A 23,148-nucleotide genomic window follows, 5' to 3' on the forward strand; every position below is an offset into this window, starting at 1 on the left:
GCGACGTTTCGATGGAGTCGTGACGCACGCGGATGGGCAACGCCGGGGTTGGGGAGAAGGGGGGGGGAGACGTCACAACGTTTTTTGCAAGATGCTGCGTAAATGCGTCACAGCGCGCACGATAACAAAAGGCGTTCCTCGAGTCTCTCTGTGTTATGACGCGAGATCGTCAAAGCTCATTTTATGCAAAGGTAGCGCCCACGTAACGTCACAACTTGCAAACCATCGCGTTCGCTTAACGTCACAGCCTGAATGGCCTTAGAGCTCGCGTGACGTCACACAGCTTGAGGGTCTTCTTGCTCGCGTGACGTCACGCATCTGGAAAGCCTTTTTTTTGCTTGCGTGACCTCACACCGCCGGCGCTTGCGTCATCCTTCTAGAACATGCTGCGTGACGTCATTCGTCGTTTTCAACCGTTTCGGGTCATCCACCGCCTCGCGTCTTCTCTTCCCCACCGCTCCCAACAAGAGCTGAGAGGCTCATTACAACGCTCGGCCGATAGGGCGGCAGCCCGCAGTTCAACTCCCCCCCCCAGACCACCGCCTATCTCCAACCGAGTTCGACCCCGGGACCCGTGCCGGCGACCCATGAGCCTACACGACCTCTTCCGGGGATTGTTCGGGCTCCGAGGCCATGGCGGTGGTGGTGGTCGCGGCCCCCAGTGAGTGACAAAATGCGTCCATAATAATAATCATAAAGTCTTGTTTCGCAGGACGGTGTCAAATCCACTGCTGGATGAATGCTCCCACGCTGTGTGTCGGTCTTGAGGGTTGATCGCGAAAGCTAAGCAGGTTTATGCGCCTGGTGAAACGAGCAGCGCGTAATCCGAGTTCAAATCCTGTTTTTGAGGGGATTTACTCGCCCATAATCCATACGAGGTCGATAAAATCACACAGCAAAAACACTGTGGGGAAGTCTACATTGGTTATCCCCCTCTGTAAAGTCTCGTCCCCGCCACAGGAATGAGGAATTTCCATTCCTGGCTCGGGAGCTCTTTACACGGGAGATGAACGATGAGGGTAGCCCATCACAATCTGTTGCTTTCCACGTTTCCGCACTGACAGCTTTGTACACTCACCAGCGTGGCGAAGTTTGGTCAAATAACACCCACGAACCGTACAGGCGTGAGGAGAAGGCTTTCATCCAGCAGTGGATTGCCACTAAGGTGTTCGGTGGCACGCACTGTATAACCATTACACGTGTCCGCGTTGTGCTTTACTGCCTGGTATACAAATAACACCAACGGGGGCACCTTTACACGTGTGCGTTGCACAGCTAAAACGACGTGGACTAAAACGTTGACAACGTTGCAGCAGGGAAGAGCAAACTTAACCAAGAAATCTCAATCCCTATCTCTAAACAACCAACCACTCGGCACTGTAGTAACCCTCTCACCTGAACCATTACCAACACGGCCAGCTAACCACTCATGCTTCCCCTATTCGTCAGCCAGCCACGACTACACGCCCTGCCAATGACCTGCACGTTACCTAAAAATGCAGGTAGTCCTCGACTTACGATGGAGATGCGTTACGACGACCCCATCGTAAGTCGAAAATAGCGTAAGTCGAAAATAGCGTAAGTCGAAGATGGCCTAGCCTACCCAGGAGTCTTAAAGAATGGTGATAATTTAACAAAACAGCAATTTACAGTACCGTACTGTATAAACTATATACTGTATGTATTTATTCATTACAATACTGTATTGCACAGTAAAATTTATAGTAAAAAAAGAAGGTAAATTCTTAGCCTACCTATATGAACTGCAATTTCATAGAAAGTTTTTTCAGGAAACAATCCTATCTGCTATAAAAACTTTTAACATGCATCGTGCAAGTACATCCCGGCAGCGTCTCAACGTACAGCATCGTACCTCGTACGCTGCTGCATTTGCCTGCCGCGCGAAATGTAAAATATTTTACAATTTTGTCATCGCCATCGTAAGATCGAAATATCGTAAGTCGGACCATCGTAAGTCGGGGATTACCTGTACTTAACTGGAGAAGCCAGACAAATATATTATCTTTCGATTTAAAGCCTTCGTGACTGCAGGGATTCATCTTGGTTCTTTCGGTAAAGTCACGTAGAAGGGAAATAAAAAAAACAATTAAATACAATTCTCATGACGGCTACTTGCGTTGTGGCCGAAACGTGACAATTGTATTTTTTTATTTTTTATTTTATTTCCCTTCTACGTGACTTTACCGAAAGAATCAAGAAATTATATTATCTTGTTCACTAGTTTTTAACCTGCCCACTGACACCTGACCGCATACCCTCCTGCCTCTGACCACTTAACCAGGGTCCCTTTTAACTTTTGGTTGACTTTTAAGAGTTGTTTATGGAATCGTTTTAGGTGCGGTAGTTGCAGCAAGTGGCTTTCCGTCACAATGCAGTTGCAGTACAGTATACCGGTACATATATAGCAGACCTGGGGTCAATTACAATGGTCATTTTACGTTTTGTAACACATTGCAGTTCCAGTGTCATTTTAGATCAAATGTATTATGTAATTTGTATTATTGTACTGTACAGGAAAATTGAGTTTTCAGGTCCACACGGCGTACAGCCGTTTCAATACGGGCAAACATAATGTGTCTATTTCTGTTTCTCCCTTGTGATGGGACTTTGTAGGATGAACGTTGATATTTATAAGGCGCACGGGGTTACCAATATGGTCTGACTTGATCTGTAAAATGTAGGCACTGATAAGGGTTTGACAGGTATGCACTAGTATTGTGCTTGCGATTCATTAACCGTATGAAAACATAATTTCCATCTTCGCTGCTGTTAAGTTTTAGAGCTGCCAACTTGTATTTCGTCAGGACCTGAGCACCCGCAACCGAATTATGAATATAGAAGTAACCATAAGACAGTAAATGTGTAGTGTCATCCATGGAGACAAACACACTAGAACTTGGAGAAATCACGTTTATTACAACACCCCCGACAGGGTAACTACATAAACGTACGGGATAACGACATCGGTGGTAGCTAACTTCCACTAGCGACTAAACCACAACGGGCAACTACATAACCAGGTCAGGTCAGTAACGTACTGCCTGACCCACGATGCTGAACGTGACGACCGAAGACTGAAGATCGAGGAGACGTAGAACGGCGGGTTTATTCCAGAAGACAGCCCGGATCGGTGCTCAGGACTTCCCTTTTATGCCCCTGAGTGTGGCCTGGCCCAGCCCTATATCCTACTAGAAGGTTCTGGGCCTTATGTCACGTGTCCCTCTCGCCAACCCTTGGCCCCCCTCGCTACCCTCTCCTGGTCACGTGCCCTCTCAGGTTCATCCAGACTGTCATGTCCTGAAGTGCCCTCTCTCTGGCGTCAACAGAAGCATGCCCCCTCGGGCCCGCTTCTACACACTCTGGTGCCAGAGAGACGCCATAGTGAAATCGATATACATCACATGTACATACATATTTTGCTGCAACACAGAGATCGTCAGAAGTGGCGGCAGCTTGTGGGGAGGCCTTTATTATCTTAGCTCATGATGATGTAACTATTTGAGAGAGAAAAAAAACCACAGACTTTTGTATTAAACATTCGAAGGATATTACTGTTGGCAGGTTCTTGACGGCACACCAATAGGCCGCTGTCGGTAGCCTAAAAGAGGCCTAGAAATAGGGTTTCGTTCCACCAAGTGGGGCACTACCTACTTTTTTCATATTTAACATCAGAAATATATAGAGATTCCTTAGGAAAAAGTTTTCCGCACACAACCTTGCAGTTTTTGAGAAAAATGATGCTAAAGGTGCCCATTTTGAAAAAAGGGAAACTATAAGGAATTTTGCACTTTTAAACCTGTTTATCATATAAACCCAAAAATGCAGAATTACCACTTGAAGTACAAAATAAACCAGTTTGAAATGTGTGATATACCTGAAGTTGCTATCTATGCACAGTAAACATGATAAGATTATCAAGAAAACTTCTGCTGTAGCATTAACATCCCAATTACTTCTCATTATGTTGTTCCAATTGAAAGGTAATATTTGAGGTAAAATCTGAATAACAAATAGAATTAAGCCAAATTATAATATATAAAAAAGCACTTTTCAAAATAACACATTTAGTGGTGAATTGTCAATTCGCATACATGAGCAGCAATTGCACTACATATTCACAGCAATGATTATTGTAAACAAGATTGAATTTTGATTGATTTATATTAAATATATATGTCCTATATTAATTTTATTATCATATACACATCACTAAATATCAAGATCACTGTCCTCACTATCAGATTCACATGAAACAATATCCTCAGTTAATCTCACATTGTCACAATGAACACATTTACATAGGTCAGTGTAGGCCAGGTCAGCCTTGTGGCATGAGCACCTTCCACCTATACAAGTACGAGACTTACACCCACAGTGGAGTGACCCCAAAATCTGTTGAGAAGCTGGATCTTTAGTCATCCATGATATGATGAGATCACCATCCTTGACAATCCATCCAAAGCCGTCTGGACTGGGAGCATTTATAAAAGGATCCAATGCTCTCCTGTGGATTGCAGCTAGGTAGTTAGCACGCTTGAAGTGCTCTGTAAGTGCATCTTTTGTTGGAGGTAATGCCTGTTCGGAAGAGGCCTGGACACAGAACCTATTGTATCTGGCCCAATTAACATCTGATACCTTTTCTCCATACAGCTCACACACAAAACGTTCTATGGTCACAAATGTGGTGCTGTCCATTTCAAATTGCCTCCCAAGAGCAACAAATGCACGGATGTACTCTGCTTTTCCAGACACTATATTTAGTGGTTTCTCTTTTCCTTTCCCATAAAAGGAACTAGTTGAGTCACAGCCAGTGAATGTGTGTAGTCCTATCAGTGCCGCTGTTAGTGAAGGACCCAAAGCAGAACCAATAGCCTGGAGATCGAACATTCTTTGCCTGTCTTTTGTTCCTGTCAGAAAGTACATCTTTGCTGAGGGAAGCTTAGCCATTATTGAAAGTGAAATGATAGCAACATCAGTGTCAGGACTCTGGATGATTATCTTATTATAAAGTTCACTCCAGGCATGTTTTGCATGAAGTAGGAGCCTCGTGTCACCTTCTTCATGGTCACAGGTCAAAGATTCTACCTCTTTGACTAGACATAATGCCATCTTTAAGAGTGAGTTGATGACATACATTTCTGTGTGCCACAAAGATAGCTATGTCTTTTCCAGCTGCTTGTAAAGGCACAGTTCTCCATGTCTCAAAGAGAAAGTCTGTCAAGGCTTTTTTATTTTCACCACTGGCTAGAAACTTGGTCCACTGACTTGGAGTCTTCTGCTTGATGCTGTATATTTGCAGTAATTGTTGTCCAGCAACAGCACGTCTTGATCGTTCAGCATTTTTGATGCTCACTGCCGGGTAGTGATCAATGACAAAATCGACCCTTGGACAACTGAACTTTCTACCCATCTTAATCATAAGTTGAAGAAGATCATCAGCAAGCTCACCGAATGTGTCTGGTATATTCTTGAGACTCCTGATCAATGCCATGCCATCTATTAGTAGGGCACCATTATCACCAACAGTCTTGTTCACGTGACAGTCCTTGTTCTTCGATTCTAAACAAGCTAGAAAAGCAGCCTTATTTGTTTTGGCTAATGAACCATCAGTGCTTGCTAGCGGGGATGAGATATTGCCAAGTGAATATGTCAGAATCTCTTTCAAGTTTACAGACAGGGATTGACTTATCACTAACAGTCGTGCAAAGAGTCTCCTGTCATTTTTTAGAATGACTTGATTTCCATCTTTTGTCTTGGATGATTTCTTCATTTGATCCCCAAACGTAGTGAGCTTCAAGGACTTTATTGGAGAGAAGAAGTCTGTTTTTGATGACTGGACTCGATCTTGGATGAAACATTTCAGAGCTGTTTCACCTTTATCACAAGCACTTTGTATGTCATCTCTGACAGTCTTTGTAGCAACAACACCAGAGCTAATACATACAAGATCTTCATGAGGCAGCAAGGGATTGATCATAGACTCAACCGCTGAAACCAAAGATATAACAGCAGCATTGTCTTTTGCAATTCTTGTTGCATCCAACTCTTTGACCCCTCTCTTCATGTTGCATTCCAGCCATCATTTCACACTGCCTTGTGATTGCAGAACGTTCAGGATGAGACAGTATCCATCGCTGGACGGCACCTCTGTTCAATGTTATCCCAGTTATGCCGCCTTTGGTCTTTTAATCACGGTTGCAGGTTTGTTCTATTGCTTGGTCACAAGCTATGGATGAAAACCTGTTAGCATCCTTACGCTGTACTGTCCAGTTTCCTTTTGCAGTAACTTCTTCATAGCAGTGTGGATGAGTCTTTGGAAGATTGATCATCTCGACCCAATATGCTGATAGGTACCTTGCATAATTTTGGCGGTCATATGCAAAATACCATGCCAGCATACGTCTCACTGTTGCTAAGTGAAGGCTCCAGTCAGAGCATTAGATAGGACATGTATATTTAAAGCCCTACCTTCTATAGAGAAATAATTTGATTATGGAATTACATTGCATTCACACGCAATATGTAAATGTAATTGGAGTGACCCCACAGATTTGTGAACAAACATTTTTTTGTACCTACCTATATGTTTTTCAGTTTTGCTGAGAAATTTTGTGTAATCTCGATAGCAGGATTTGTGGTATCGGACCTCGATTGCAATGCAGTCTTTCCCACGAATGTGTGTCAGAATGCTCTCATCTGATTGTATTTGAGCTGCCTCACGAAGAAGTCCTATATTAAAGATATGAAGAATAAATTATAAACCCAGTTGGCAATATATTAACTTGCATAACATTCAATTCAAGTGAGTACACATACCTGTGTTAATCGAGCTTGATCGCTGCTATCAGATGAAGCTGCGCTGCTTAAGTCCTCCTCCATGTTTACATGTGCGTAGTGATATTGGCTTCATTTTGGCTCTGACCTACTTACATTTTCGATGCTGATTGGTTGAAAATCGAGCTCAACAGTTTTTTATGTCTCAATACGCAGTCAATATAGTGCGCCAATAAATTACACTTTTCTCATTAACTGCAGGATAATGCGTGGAGAACTTTTTGCTTGGATACCTTTTATTAACGTTGAACATATTGAGCAAAAGAAAAAGTAGTGCCCCGTTTGTCGGAACGAAACTGAACGATACAGCTCACGTACAGCGGCCTACAAGGACAGCTGTGTCACCGCAGCATTGTTACCGACTGAAAATAAACTCCCAAGGGGCCCTCGTGCACGTATAATAATACTGCAGTGCTCAGGCTTCGCCTGCCCCATATTCACCCGAATGTAATTACAACTCTGCACACGTCTATCATCCTTTTTGTTAAACAGCTCTACAGCTCACGAAGTATGAAGTAGTGCAGTTTTAGTTAATCAGATGTCACAAACGACACAGATTTGATACGAGATGGTGCTTGAACGTATGACCACAAATACAAGATAGCAGACTGTTGGGGCACGTGCTGTTTGCAAGCACCTATGAAGGCCGGAACGGCACACGAAGGCCAGCACCATGCCCGGCCGCCTTTATCTCCCCAGTGGCGATGTTTACACAACGCACCAGTTACTCGTTTGAGGCTGAGTCGAACTTGAGGAAGCCCTGGACCGGTTCAGATATTCGTTACTGGCAGTGGCCGTTAGCGGGAATCCAACTAGGGTCCACCGGGTTCGTAGTGCAGCGCGCTAACCACTACACTACCGCTCCCCGTGACTGACCACAATAGCCTGTGGATTGCTACGTGCTGTGAAGCAGAGGGCGATGTGTCAACATCCTACACTGCTGCAACGAATACACTCCCCGCCCACTTACCGCTGTGGTGAAGTATGGTCAAATCGCCCACACGGCGTGGGGGAAGGCCCTCGTCCAAAAGTGGATTGACAAAAGAGCCGTGGGTGTTAGTTACATCGTTGGGTGGTATGAAGGACTTACCCACGGCAGTTTCTTTATAATCACAAGCTGTACTTTCTGAAATTGGTAAAGGGGTAAAAATGCAGCAGCCCTACAATTGCTTATTCTCGCCCATTATGGGGCCAGAGAAGGACCTACACAGAGAGCCCCTTTTGCGGGTATTTGGCCTACTCTTCCCACGTCTGGCCAGACGGCATCCACAATTTAGCCCACCGCATATGACCTGCCGATTGACTTCACAGTGTCGCTGTTTATGCTGCTGGGTAGACACAGGCGGGGTGGGGGCCGGGAGGGGTTAAGAAATTGACCCCCATTTCAACTGCCGTGCCAGGCGATCGAACCGAACCCGTCGGCGGTCAGTGGTGACACTCGACGTTTTATTAATAAGCCACCGGCACCGCACAGTTGTCTTCACAAAGATGTGCGAGAAAAAAAGACAAAAATAAGTAATATTAAAAAAAAACACGCTTTAATGAAATGTACCATACTAGTAATAGCAGAACTCCACGACTCCAGGAAGTGGCCCCGAAGCTTGAATAACGTGAGGGGCCGTGGTGATTTACAGCCAACGTCAGTTGAGCCTGGACAATTAGACCCAAGCCGAAACATAACATATAAAAAAGATCGTTTAAAATATTTTATTTTTAATGATAGAATGTAGTATTGTCATCAGTATGACATAAGTATACCAAGTTTGCAGTCGACGCCTCATTGGGAAGTGGGTTAAAATTAAGTTACAATATTTGAGGATACAACAACAACAACAGACAGAGTGAGTTAATAGAAAGCGTGTGAAAATATTGTTTTAAAATATATATTTTTATGATAGAATATTGTATTGTCATCAGTAAGACATAAGTATACGAAGTTTGCAGTCGATACCACATTGGGAAGTGGGTTAAAATTGAGTTACAAGATTTGAGGATACGACAACAACAACAACAGACATTGAGTTCAATAAAAGCGTGTAAAAAAATCTGAATGGGCTTGGGGATGGGCCGAGAGGTTTTGTAAGTTCGCGTCGATCCCACAACCAGCAAGCAGCCATGTGGGTTCTCCCCAACCCACGATGGACGCTAATGTTAGACCATGCCGCGCATAGTTTCCACGTTGGGACACGTTTTGAGTGTGCAATGTTATAACTCTTGGACACGCGTGTAATTAACCATTAGGTTTATAACTACCGTGTAATGAGCAATAAATCGTCATGTTATCAAAAAAAATGTACGCATGTAAAACACGGTGGTAATTGTCTTCTTCGAAAAAACACCACCTTTAATGTTATTAAGTTCAGTATAGTGTGGGTTAACCTTCAACCTTTTCGTCGATTGGGTATGCAAAGGGACTTACATTTAATTTTGGGGTAGGGGGGGATGCGGAATGTGATCATGCCACGTGGTGGCGCTATGTGATTGACTTGAACTCATGTTTCCCTTCCCTTGCCTGTCTCGGCTGCAAGCGCCTTTTCACCACCACCATTGCTCTCATTGTGTGGCCTCCACCCTGATAGACTCAATGTTAAACCAATTGGGGGGGAGCCTGATGAAACAAGGGTTCAAGTGATATCATTTGTTTGGCGATACTACGTCCGCAGTGGTGCACAAGCATAAAAAGCAAAACAAAAATCAACGCATTTGTTAAAATAACTTCCTTCGAAGGAAAAATATGAGACGGTGGTTTCCCGTTCAAACAAGTGTAAGACGGTCCTTATCTTATGTTTATTGCGCTGAGCGAGTCGTGGAAATTCCACATTCCTATTGCAAGTCAACGCATAGAACAACCTCTAGATTATTATCACCGTATTTTTATGTTTACATAGAAATACCCATTTTAGCTATAAGAGTGATGAACAGCTGAGTCGATGCTCAACTGGGATTTTAATTAATCTGTAGCGTTTTGGGTGTGAGAACCACACGTTAAAGCTAATATTCCTTCAACTGGATAATGCGGAACACAGTATAATGATACAGCCCTTTGTCAATCCGTTTCTCAATGAAAGCCTCCCTAGCACTGCACTACAAACCCAGCGACTCGAGTTCGATTTGCCCTTACAACCAAAAACAGTGGCGAATATCTGAACTGATTATGGGCCTCCCCTAGGTCGACTCAGCTTTCAATCATTGCCCGGTGTGGTGTGTAAACATCAGCAGCATGAGGAGACAACGGCTGTCGAACATGGTGCTAGCCACCCCCCATCCCATCGTGTTCCTTGCACACCTTCATAGGTGCTCACTAACAGCACTTTACCCAACAGTCTGTTAAAGGCTATATGGGCGATCTTTGTTTTTGTTCATTATACAATACAGTGGCTAATAGCATAAACGAGGGATAGATGATCCTTATGGCGGTACCCCGGGGTACTAAATAATACAAAATGGCCGAGGCAATTAAATGTTTTATTTCTGGGACACAATTTTTTCCAGAAGTGTACTTGACTCCGCGACTGGGGTACCAATCAATCTGAAATCGGTGCCACTCCGCGATGTCGAAACGCAGCGAGGACGATTGCGCTGAAACCCTGAACGTTCGTACGCACCGTAGTAGTGCATCGTAGTGTACAGCTCGTCGAGATGAGTCGAATGCCGCATCGCCGACCATGAACAGACTAAAAATGACTGAATCGCACACATCATGCGAGAGCCAGGGTACTATTGTACCCCGGGGTAACCACCATAAGGTTCAGACGTTACAAAATGTATTTCAAATGGCCAAACTGAAGCAACAGAATAAACATTGCAAACCAATGTATAAGTCTAAGGAGAACAAACTTATAACGGTAAGAATGTCGAATTGTATCTTCCCCCTCCTCCCCCCACCACTTTAGGGACTTTGAGGGAAGTTTCTTCGGGGGTCCGTGGCGCGATGACGAAGATGATGATCACCACTTCGGCGGCTTTGGCCTCTTAGCAGATGACGACGAGAACGACGATTCATTCCCGCCCGGTTGGGGCGGGGCCAGAGAGGGCGACGGCAAGCGCTTCGGCTTCGGCCTGAGCGTTGGGCCGGACGAGCTGTTCCGTTTCCATGACAACCTGGGCTTCGGGAACATCTTGCACGAGATGGAGCAGCTCTTCCAGAACATTGACAGCACGATCGCGCAGCCGCCGCGTCGCTTCGGTATGCCGCGGCCACAACCGTGCCGGCGCTAAGCCCCGTTGTGCACATCGGTGACCTTTACAAGGAACTTAAACAACCATTTTTTTAATTGCGATACTGCGTTGGCAGTAGTGCACATGCAGAAATAAGCAGAAACTCAACATACATCTGTCAATAACGCTCCTCGCTCTAAAGCGGGAAAAATATTTAATGGGCGACGTTTCGGCAACGGTCCTTCTCCGTCGCAGAGAGATCAACAAAATGATTGTTATCAAGACCTTTCGCTCTGTTGAGCATCAGGCACTGTTATTCTAAGATAAAGGCATGGCAGGCTTGGCGTGGCATTGTTAACGGACCAGTCTGCAATGATTGCTGTGGTGTCACGTCGGGCTTTGTCCGGATTGATGCCCTCCCCTACCCTCTGGCCATGCACTCGCTCCATCAGGAAGCCCAGCCACATCACGTGATGTTACATTATCGCCCGATACTTATGTAGGATTGCTGAAACGCTTCAAGTGGTGGTTCGGAGATACTGTATCAGCAGTTCGAATGAATGGCACCTCTGGTGCAGGTCAACTATGTGGTCACTGTGTGTATCGTCTGGAAAAAAAATCGCAGTCAAACAATATCAAGATCATAGATTTGAGTCTCAGCTTCTGAGTCGAGGTCATGTATGAATAAGAATTCGGTGGTCTCAGCCTGGCCACTGATGATTACAAAAGAAGACTGAACATAAACATTAAAATGTGGCACTTATTTCAGTCCAGTCCAATCCTCTAGTTTAAAATACCGGCAGTTGATGTGAAGCGAACCATATATTAATTGTATTTGAGACCTGGTGGATAAATATTAAAAGCGTTGTTTTTGTGTCTAATAGGATCATCCTCTAATTATGCTTTGTCTTGTGTGGATTTCCAAGCATCGTGCATTTTGTTTTGAACCTCGAAGTGAGGAATTTTAATCATTAATAATTAACACTTTTAATTGTGATCAATATTTACCCCAAGAGTACTGTTAAAATTGACAGAATGTCATCATTGTTTTAAATGTGTTACCTTGAATCTTGACTTAAAGCTTTCGTGATTGCAGGAATTCATATTCTTTGGGTCTTTCGGTAATGTCACGTGGATAGGTTCAAAGAAAATAACAAAAAACTACAACGTTTTGATCGCAACGCAAACGGTCGACCGCTTGTGTTGCGATCGAAACGTAGTTTTTTGTTATTTTGTTATTTTCTTTTAACCTATCTACGTGACTTTTCCGAAAGACCAAAATTATATGTGTTACCTTGGTTAAGTCGCATGGATTTTAGTTGAACACCGTGTGAATTATAGCAAGATAATGCTTATCCTTTTACTTTATTTTCCTTTGAGTGGGGCTTTTAGCGACACTTATGAATTTGATTATCATGCACATGGATCGTAAGTGGGAATAATATATAAATACTCAAAAAAAATCCATCACTTATACACCAAAATAATGGTTTCGTAACAGAATTTGTGCCAACTTCCTATTTTCACGGTAGACCTGCCTTTGCTTCTAGGGCCTGATGGCCAGCCGGGCCCCAAGGAAGGACAGTCTCTCCGAGACTACATGCTCAAGAGCCCCGACGACGAACCTCGTGCCGGACCCCACACTCCCTCCCGTGGGGGGCTCCCGGGCAGAGGTGGGGGCCACGGCGGGGACCCGCGGCGGCCTCCCGTGGACAGCTCGCCGCCCAGCAACCGGGGATCGTTCGACGGGCTGCCAGCACATCCCTCCAGACCATTCGACTTGGTATTTGTTCGTTTGCAAATTTGTTTAAGTTCGTTCTGATTCTTCTGTACGTCGGTTGTGAAATACCACGGTGCAATTAATGGTGAGACTTTTTATTGGTTTTTTTATATTAACTTTTTCACCCCCACAATGGTTTAGAACGTTTCCTTGCCCCATCTGATTGTAAATAGTCACTGCCTGCATTTTTGTTATTATATTTTATTTTAGATTTTTTGTTTACTGAGAATAACAAAAGCATGTCCAGCAAACATTAGAGTTTTAAAATTTTGTTATAATTCCTTTTGGAATCTCATTGTCTTCATTTGTTTAAACGCAAGCGTCCTGCTTTTTACAAGGATTATTTGGAGTGACTAGATTGTGTTTTGTGGTTGAATGCGGAATGCTCTTTGGTTGCTCGTGGGAAGACGGCGAGTTTGCATAAACCCGTGCGATTCTCCCATCGCTCGTCAATGCAAGATTGACTTGAAACAACAGTTTGACAAGACGAAATTCACGCTTAGGACGTGTGAAAAAAATATACATAAAGAGAGGGAGTGCTGAAAAGCCGTAGAGTTTAAAAACAAAACAAAAATCCCCCCCAAAAAAAGGATCAAAAACTTTGCCTGAACAATGTAGCGTTCCCTTTGGAATTCGATTCGTCACCATAAAAGTGGCGGGGCTGATGGAGATGGATATGGAAACCCGGCGCGTTTCGTTCTCGACGGGTGAAATCAACGAAACCGTCCTCGATTTATGTTTTGGCGGGCGAGCACCGCGGTAATTTACGACCGAGCCCGTGACATTTATTTATTTTGTGGGCACTCCAAACACCTCCCCTCTCGCCTCCCACCCACCACGTCCCTCCCTCTCTCTCTCACTTGGCCTTAATTTTGAATTAAAATGAGATCGCCGGTTGCGCGCGCTGCACGCTCGCCACCCTTTCGCTTACATTCCGGCCACGGCTGATTGCGACCCCGTTAATGTGTAACTGGGACTAAATCGCCTCAAAGTCACGGTCTGTAACTAGACCACTGATCTACAGCCCGCAGTGCTTTTTTTTGGTCGCCTTGTTGCTGTTTGCAGTACGTTCTGTGCCCGTTGTTTCGTACAAAAGATCTAACGTTCAGGTTTTGTAAGGTTTTATTTTATTTATATATGTACATTTTGGGTACAAGTGCTCAGTATGTAATATGCCGTGATCCCACTTTTTCAAAACGACATTTTGTGGTGTATTTTTCAACTAAAAATGAGGCTGGTAAGATGCTTATTGCAACAAATGTCTGTTATTTGCATTTTTACACAAATATGGTGCTGTATTAAATCGCACTGTGCTAAGAACCGCTGGCCAGAGTTCAATTCATGGCCACGGCTAACATCAGTGACAACTTATATCTGGACCGATCCTGGGCTCCTCCCTTTACCCCGTATTGACCAGCGTGGCGAAGTATGGTCAAACAACCCCCAACTCCCGTGATAAACATGCCTTGGTGACGCATCCATCCAGCAGTGGATTGACGAAAGTGCCACACAACGATGTATTAACTATGAATCTATTTTTTGCTGGGCGTTTTGATTTTTCTTTTGTTTTTCAGTTTGATTTTTTTAGGAGAGGATTTTTCCAGCCACCCATGCACCATCCCGCAGTCAAAGAGGACCAGGGTAAGCCGCGGCCTGCGGCCCGTGTCCCCGCTTGTGCGCATGCGTGCGTGCGTACGCGCCACTAGGAAGCAAATTTAACATATGTCTGCGTGCCACGCCGCACGTACGCCATTACAGAAACCACGTAACTACGCAAACGCAGAGAAAAACACTTGCCGTGCCGCTAAAAGTAGCCTTAATGCCATCATTTTCTATAAACTCTCCCGTCACTGCGTGCACCCGCTGCTAATCCTATGCACAGGTGTTTTTTTTATTCAAGCTTGAATCATCCAGGAAGTTTTGAAAGCACTAATTAAAGTAATTTCGCCAAGCGTTCATTGCTGTACCAGGTGATCGCCCATTTTATATTGCACAGGCATCGCCACTGTGGTTTTGTCATTTGAACACAATTGCGAGATTTCGGCTAAATGAAAAAAAATATTGCTGGAGAGATTAAGCATTTGTGTTCATTTAACAGCTGCACCATGCTTGATTTCAAATCTGCAAGTTGGTAGTCCATCCACTTGAAATTGGTAAATTATAACTCTGCAGTTTTGCGCCTTGCGCTGTACAGCAATTTTTACCATGGGCTCTGCACAGTAAAAGTATGTGATGCATGAATCTGGCCTGGGTCTCCTCCACGTTAGTGCAGACTAAAATAGGTTGTCTCTGTTTTTCTGTGAACATCAGCACTGAATTACAAATGTCACACTGCATGCATGGTACCTTATACCCCCCCACAGCAACTGTATGAATTATGGTCACGATTCAAAACAGGAAGATATTTTTGTCATATTTTGTCAGTCCGCATTGGATAGTTTCTTGTTTCGTCTGCCCCATTTGTACAGTTCTGTTGACTCCATCAGCCTCAACGTAACTGTATAAAAAATAATGTCCACAAATTGTAAATAACCAATTCTCACAAGTGCAAGTCAGAGCATGTGTTGTGCACGTAGTAATCACCTTTAATCGATGCATCGTTATATGCCTACTGGACACACTGCATCGTCGTGCAATGCCGACCTTAATAGGTGCTTGGCATCTCAACAAAAAACAAAAAGAAAATTATTTTACGAAGTAAGGCCCACCTAAGTTATAAAGCTCTTTTTCAGAAGCGACCAGGCCACAAATGATAGCCCAACGAAGTGGCTTATCACGTGGAAATGTATAGCAGCCAAATACTCCAAACACGTGTTTCTAAATGTCGAGGGAAAACCGGAGGACCCGGAGAAAAATCCACACGACCACATGGAGAGCATCAAAACTCCAAATATACAGGCGTCAGGGTCGAGATCGACCCCACGACCTCCTGCATATCAGGCGAGGGATTTAACATCTCACCACCGCGGCGCCCCAACAGCACTTACCCCGGCTGTCTGTCACTAAGGTTTAACGTACAACATTAATCAAGCACGCGTGTGTATGTGTGTGTGCGCGCGCGTTTGTCAAGATCTGGACTCGCGCGTGAAGTCCGAAGGGCTGGACTCTCTGTTGCGCCAACTACCGCCCAAATCCACCCCTGGGCCCCGGTCCTCCGTCACCCCGGGCCACGCCCCCGGCGTCCACTCCTTCTTCAGCAGCGTGTCGGTCTCCACAGTCACCATGCCCGACGGGGTGAGCGCCCGGCGCCATTTTCACTCCGCGTCGCGTCACATTCCGCTCCGCGTATCTCGTGTGTATGAGTGAGGGTGCCTGCTTGCGTGTGTACGCACGCGCACCAAAAGTGCACCATTCTGTCTGGTTGAGATGTGCGTGGCAATTTCTGCCGATGCCAGTCGTCATCAACTCCAGTCGGACGCACACGGCGACCTGGTCGTCCCATGCACTTAGATAAGAACCCCCACGGTTTTACAATGTCCAGCCAATCTACACATCGCCGGTCACTGCGAGTGGTTTTTCACTGCCAGCCAGTACTGCACTAGATTTAAAATGATGATGTTCTGTACAGCTTGCAAGGAAGAACCGGAGCGCCTTTGTGCTAGAAGAATGCCGCAAATACCACATGTACTTATTATCCTTGTGTGTGCATGCGTGCGTGAGAGATTTGTTCATTTGTCGAGGAGACGCGCACCAAATGTGCTGCTCGCGAGTCAACAAACCGTGGACCGTGTAGAAATGTCCCTCGTAATTCCGCGGAAGTAAATATTTCCGCGTTGAGAGTCTTGTTTAAATTTCATCGCGCGACTCGATAGTTTTTCAAGTAGCTTTTTTCCAAACAAATGTCCAATCCATTGTATACAAGGCAGCCCTCACTTATTAGAAACGACGTCTGCTCCCAGTTTCTTGTTGATGTCATTTGTCGTCTCGCATCCGATGTCTCGCACAGGTTTGGGAAAGCGGCTGCTGATAAACTTAATTTTAAATTTATGACGACAGAGTTATGGGGCTCTTACAATTCTAAACATGATTAATTTATCTTCTTACAAAACTACATTTTTACGTACTTATGAATTAGGTAGCACTGGTATTGTCACTGGTATGAAACTGATGTATTAAGGTTGTGCTGCCATATTATACCCTTAGAAACATTGCACTTATTGCTTTGCTTAAGCATTCACGGTATCTCAATATTTTTGTCATTTATTTATCCCGGAAATACTTACTGAACATCAACCGGGTTCTGCATCTGGATATATGGCCAATTCCAAACCATTATCTTGACCGAATAGGACATTCACATATCTTTGGCAGGCCACACATTCACTAACACGCACAACAGCTACTTCTGTCATTGCAAAGAGGTCCTTTGTGGGGACGGAAAGTGACTGAGCTTGCCAAATTTAGAATCATAGTGTTGCCAGGTCAAAAATGTCTCCCTCTCGTACCCGATTAGTGTGGCTAAAATACCGTTGGTGATGGATAAGCATCGTTTGCAGGCTTTTTCAACATGGTAGGCCTCATGTTTTCATTGGGTTGAATGAAACGAAGTTGCATGTGTCCACAGTCCCACAGGTTCCCCCACCCCTATATTAAACATTGTTTGGCTTCGTGTGGGAGGAAACTGGAGTATCCAGAGAAAATTCGGGCCTTAAAGGTCTGCACAGATAGGTTAAGAACACCGTTAACTCTACTGCCCAATCCCCAGGCCACCAAATCTACGCACGCCACCAAACCCTTGGCAGAAAAAGCGCTGGATCGCAGGCGTGCGCCATCACGCCCGGTAGTAAATAGCGTGGCTCCCTCTCGCGTGAAGCATTGAAGAGTTGTTTACAATAAGCATTCGTGTCAAACGATGATTCATTGACAAAATCACAAATTACAATGAGATGAGAAGGAAGCGGATGTTTAAACTCGCACTTCCTGACAATCCACATGTGCTTCGTTTCTCATACTGTTTGGTGCATATTTCCTTATTTCTGTTTACGTCTTGAGAGTAAAGTGTAGGAATTATACTCTTTGTGAGAATGAAAATGTGTAGATGTAGTAAAGTTATAAAGCTAACCTTTTTTTCATATTTTTAGCTTGGGAAACGGTTATTTGGCAGGATTCCATCAGGTAATTGTGTAAAGTTTATTTTTCGCTTGTTAACTTTCCATTTTAGTTTCCGTGAAGTGAATTAAATTAATTGGTAAATTATGCCGGATTCTTATTGCCTTCGCTTTCGTTCACTTAAAATTCAGGAAACATCGTGCCAACACGAGAAACAGAAAGCTGTGTTCTTTCGTTGTTTATCGGTTTGTTTAGTTAGCGAGGCATTTGTATAAATGGCTCAACAAGCGCAAGCCCGGACAGCGATTCCACTTCCTCCTCCTTGCCACGTGGTTGCAGTCACCGCACGGGTAGATCACTGCGCTCAAGTACCTGCCCCCTGTTCGTTTTACCGAAGGTAATTTGCTTTTTATCGAACGAGAGAGGGCAAGGCAGCCGTGGAGATTTACATCGACCGCATTAACCCCACTCGGGTACGACTTCTGCTCGTAGCGACGCTTCGCCCAGGCCCTTTAGCAGCACGGCAAAGGGGTGGCAAAAGTTGTAATTTAAAGTCCTGACCGTGGGGTCGCGAGCGTATTGTCCCGGAGGACATAAAAGTAGACTTTTGCGGCATGCAGGCGGCACGGCGGACCCAGAACTGTGTTCCTTATGCAAACAGCCATAATATACGATATGCCCATGATTCATGGACAGTAGAAAGAGAGAGGGGGGGAAACAAAGTGGAGGGCCTCCACTCCCTCTCCCTTTTTTTTTAAAAGGTAAAAAGGGACAAACGTAACTCACACATGGAGACCAAACGCGGTGGGCGGGCGTGAGCACTCGTTTAAAAGTCGTTTGCGTTCCCTCGTTAATCTAATGCGTGCGCTTGGGTGACGGGTTTATTGGGGGCCCGGACTCTGTAGGGGAGGCAGACATCTGGGCTTGTGATGGCCTTTGCAGGTTTTGGGTTTTCACAGGGAGAGAGATATAAGGGTGAAAAAGAGGCCTGATATGGCAGTGAAAGGAGAGGAGGAGGAGGAGGAGGGACCCCCTGATGATTTACGAGAGAGAAAAATGCTTCGGACAAATCTGCTCGGCTCATTTTTGTTGGTGGAAATTGAAGGAAAAGCTTTTACATTAGCTCGGCACCATCCCAGTGTATTGCACACCGATGGGTGTGCGGCTACCATTGCACGCAGTAGAAGAAAAAAAAACAAGTTGTTCTATGCTCATGTATTGACTGGTTTGTTTTAGCTCTTGCATAATGTGAAAAGATTCAATCCTGTCTTATTCAGTCCGATCACGTTGGGGTAAACAAATCGTAGAAATTGAGTTGCGTGTCATGCGTGACCTAACGCTGAATATCCCTGAGTTTTGATCTTCCGCGAAGCTCATGGTCCACCGGAAACCGCATCCGTACGATGCATGGCAGATACCTGATGCACAAATGGAAAACTCTCCAATGTGCGATTGTGGTCATCCAGAACAGACCGTACAACATGTAGCGATGCGGTACCCGATCCACAAATACAGCGGTACACTCCCCTGCTCCTGACGTGGTTATCCGGCTTGACCACCTGAACGTGAAATTGTAGTCGTTGAAGTCACGTAGGTAAAAAATCTAATAAAATAAATGACAACAACTAAATTAAATCACGACGTTTTGGGCGCAACACAAGCGTCCTTCTTCAGGTGGGGACAACGTGTAGCGAAAGCACAACCGCTTAAGTGTGTCGTGATTTAATTTAGTTGTTTTCATTTATTTTATTTTTTTACCTACGTGACTTCACCGAAAAAACCAAAGAGTATGAATCCATGCAGTCACGAAAGCTTCAAATCTAGAATTGTAGTCGTTGCTCTACGTCTACGTTAGCCGTACAAAAGAAAAAGTCCCGTGCGCGTTCCGTCCGTTAAGAAGTTGCCGCCCGTCTACGCGTCGTTCTCTCTTGCCATCTCTCGTAACGTTTCGGTCTCCTGCATTCTGGCCCTCTCTCAAACACGCTCCGTCCTTCCGCCTCACTGCCTTTCATTTGGCTCTGCCTTCTACTTCATTACCAGGCCGTCAAAACTGCACCCCCCCCACCCCGCTCCTCCCTGCCTCCTCACCCAAAAAAAAGAAACGGCACTTAAGCCACGCTATAGTTTGAAAAAAATAGGTTTAACAACGCATGCGAGGATTTGAGAGATGGCAAGCGCAGCAATTAAGTAGACTCGCTCGTTTTTTTTTTTCCCTTTAACCGCACGGCTTTCACTGCTCACAAAGAATCGACCGTTTTAACCATTGCGTTACTGTTGAGCCTTTTTAATGATAAAAAAAAGCATTCAATTTACTTGGATATCTTTCTTAAAAGGGGTTCCACGCTTTTCCCTTTAAGGCGTTGTCATGATGGTAATTTGAATGAAAAGTCCTTAACTCGTATATCTCTTCTTCTTGACTGATTGCTATGAATGCCGGCGTGTGTGTGTGTGTTCGTGTGTGCTCGCGTAAGTGTATGCATTTGTGAATGTCCGTCATGCGGCTTCTTGTTTGTGTTAGAGCAGTGGTGATGTTATGGTTTAGAAAACAACTCGCTACAATCCCTGCCCAATAATAGTTAGATAGTGTTGAGATCACTTGCAAGACAGAGGCAGCCGGGCATGCGTGGTAGTATAGGCCCCACTATTGTTTAGTGTTCCATATTGGCCTAAATAGGTGGTCGCTAACAACAGTTGCTTCAGATGCTCTGCCCTAAAATAGGCACCCGTGTGTGTGTTTGTGTGTTCTTTTGCACATCTATACATGTATGTAATTAACGTTCACTCGGCAGTGCAGCAAAGTCGATTGTTGTACTGTACTATGGGACAACATCTCTGCCCCCCGCCTTCACCAATCTGCACTGGCCAGCGCGGTGAACTGTGGTCAAATTACCCACAGAGAGACCCGCATGACGTGGAGGAGCCCCTTAATCCGATAGCGGATCACAACAAAAGCACTTGTAATCGTACAAGTGTAAGCCGCGTTATGTAGCTGTTGGCGACGGATTTGCATGTTTTGTGGGCGCGCGTTAACCACCAGACGGTAGAGGAGCGCAAGACCGTCGTGGGAAGCGACGGGAAGAAGAGGACGGTTTTCAGAAGATACGACCCACGGAGCGGTGAGACTTTTTCCCGCTCCTCTCGGCCACTTCGTTTGCTTTGCGGGAATACGCCACAAAAGCCGCCGCCGCCGCCACGCCGATTGGCGCGCCGCCACCGTTTGAATTCTAACGCCGTGTTTCCGTTTGCGACAGGGCGGGAGATGGAGCAGCGTGAGGAGGAGGTGGAGACGGGCCCTCTGCGGCGGTGACATCAGTGCCGAGGGCCCGGACCTCCGAACCCTTCAGCCGTATTTCTTGTTGTTTAAAGGAATCCTTGGACGGATGCTGCCACTGGTTGTTGTTGAGCCCTTGTGTCAGTTCACTGCTGGATAAAGGCTTGGCTACGCCGCGTGAGTCACAGCCGTCGTGTGACCATACTTCACCACGCTAGTCAGTGCAGGTTACTAAGCACAGATATTACCCACGGCTTTGGAATCAAACTTAGGTTGCCGGCTCGTGATAAATACTCGTACAATTCGAGTTGTTTTTTTCTTCTACTTAATTGTGCTCAGGAAAGTCTCGCTGAGTCTTATGTCTCATCCACGTGTACACACACAATTAACGTAAGTAGCAACTCGGAAACAATTGCTGTCCTTTCACCCGACAGCCACCTCATGGCCATGTTGTTGTGTTGCGTGCGCAACATCATCTCTGTGTGAGCCACCAACTCTTTGTAGATTGTTGCACCCAACTAAACCTCGTTCAGTAACAAGGCTGTAGTAGTAAGTAACTAAACCGACTGTATGGTTCCTTGTGCGAGTTATTCATATTTAATTTGCGTACACAAATAATTGTTGTACTGATCGAGTGCTTCCATGGTCCCACCAAAATACACTACAACATTTTAATGTCACAATTATTTACAGCCCCTCATCACTCTACTGCTGGATGTAGTCATCTCCCCACGCCTTGTGGAGGTTGTTTGACCGTACTTCGCTTCGCTTGGTCAGTGCTGGGTGGCTAACAGTTGAGATGCCGCTTGCCGTGAATCGATCCAAGGTGGTCAGGTTCATAGTACAGCGCAGCATCCACCGCGGCACCGCCGCAACTAAAAATGTCATAACGTTTTTTACGCTAGTAACGCACAGTGTGTGCGCGCGAGCATGCGCAACCAACCAGCCAAATGCAAAAACCTCAACCGCTTGCGCTTTTTGTGGCTACAAAAGATCGTGAAGCCTTGCCCTGACATCAGGTGGGGGGGGGCGCTTTGCGTTAATGTCTTTGGGAGAGAAAACCGCTTTCAAATGCACGGACAACGCGTAGAGGCCACTTCCCCACCCCCTGCCTTGCCTGCCTGCTGCCGCTCCTCTCCTCTCTCTCTCTTTATGGCTACTCTCTCTCTTTTTTTCTTCCCCTGCCCCCCCTTGGCAAAATGAACCCACTCCTCCTCTCCAGACTCCTGTGGTTCCCACTCTCCCCTCTTTCTCTCCCCTCCCTCTCCCTCCCGAACTCCGCCTTAAATAATCCCGGTAACGTGACAAGCTCGTAACTTCTCGGTAAAGTAAAAAAAAATGTATTTATGTTGCCAAGTTGGCATCAAAGAGTATTAGTTTAAATATTTCTTTTCAGCAAAGTTTAAAGAAAATAGATCCTGTTATGTTGCACCAGCGGACAATAAATCTTTGCCATCGTCATTGTCGCCACCGCCAGCCATTCTCCATCCGCCGCTGGCTTGAAAGCGTGCAGTCTCTCACCGCGTCGTGTGCCACAGCAATCCATCTTGTTCCAGCGCGGGTCCCAATGTCATCGCTCCATCTCTCCGGCAAATAATTACCGCTCCTCAGGGAGACTGTCTGCTTGCCGCTTGTGTTGTTTCTGCTGTGTAGTGGGAAAAAAAGTAAAAAATAAAAATGTACTGTGTTTACACAGAAACGCCTCTCTTTTGAGTCTCGAGACCATTTTGACGAGAGAATCGCTTGCGTGCTCGGTGAGTAATGCACTAACGTTCTGTGCAGAAGGATGCAAGAATCCGTTACTGGACTAGCATGTCTCGGGCCAACTCCCAGCCGAAGCCTACAGCGAGCTTCATGGTATTCCCAAACACGCTTTCTTGTGCCTATGGTACTGGCCAGGCTCACAAACCTGTTCGGCTTACATGATACGGCAAGATGGGCCACATTGCAGACAATTTGAGTACTATTAACAAGACCCCGCCCACCCCCTTTATGTATATGCATAACGTATTGATGTACACATGGGGCTTCATCA

General features: G+C 45.3%; 1 protein-coding gene across 1 annotated transcript; it reads left to right on the forward strand.

Moving 5' to 3' along the window:
• The first annotated feature begins 393 nt into the window (after nucleotides 1–393).
• Nucleotides 394–22,816, forward strand: HAX1 (HCLS1 associated protein X-1). Its single transcript, XM_078854864.1, has 7 exons — nucleotides 394–661; nucleotides 10,749–11,041; nucleotides 12,564–12,796; nucleotides 14,368–14,434; nucleotides 15,864–16,027; nucleotides 20,880–20,958; nucleotides 21,094–22,816. The coding sequence occupies exons 1-7, from the start codon at nucleotides 588–590 to the stop codon at nucleotides 21,147–21,149; spliced, it is 966 nt and encodes a 321-aa protein (XP_078710990.1). The 5' UTR covers nucleotides 394–587; the 3' UTR covers nucleotides 21,150–22,816.
• Nucleotides 22,817–23,148: the final 332 nt, after the last annotated feature.

Source organism: Lampetra fluviatilis, chromosome 3 (genome assembly GCF_964198595.1).
Source record: "Lampetra fluviatilis chromosome 3, kcLamFluv1.1, whole genome shotgun sequence".
NCBI lineage: Eukaryota > Metazoa > Chordata > Hyperoartia > Petromyzontiformes > Petromyzontidae > Lampetra > Lampetra fluviatilis.

Bases quoted from the DNA above. Each gene is read 5' to 3' on its own strand.
- HAX1 (XM_078854864.1), top strand. From the start codon at position 588: ATGAGCCTACACGACCTCTTCCGGGGATTGTTCGGGCTCCGAGGCCAT. The intron at 14,435-15,863 runs GTAAGCCGCGGC...GCGTTTGTCAAG, and splicing joins CGCAGTCAAAGAGGACCAGG to ATCTGGACTCGCGCGTGAAG. The intron at 20,959-21,093 runs GTGAGACTTTTT...CGTTTGCGACAG, and splicing joins AAGATACGACCCACGGAGCG to GGCGGGAGATGGAGCAGCGT.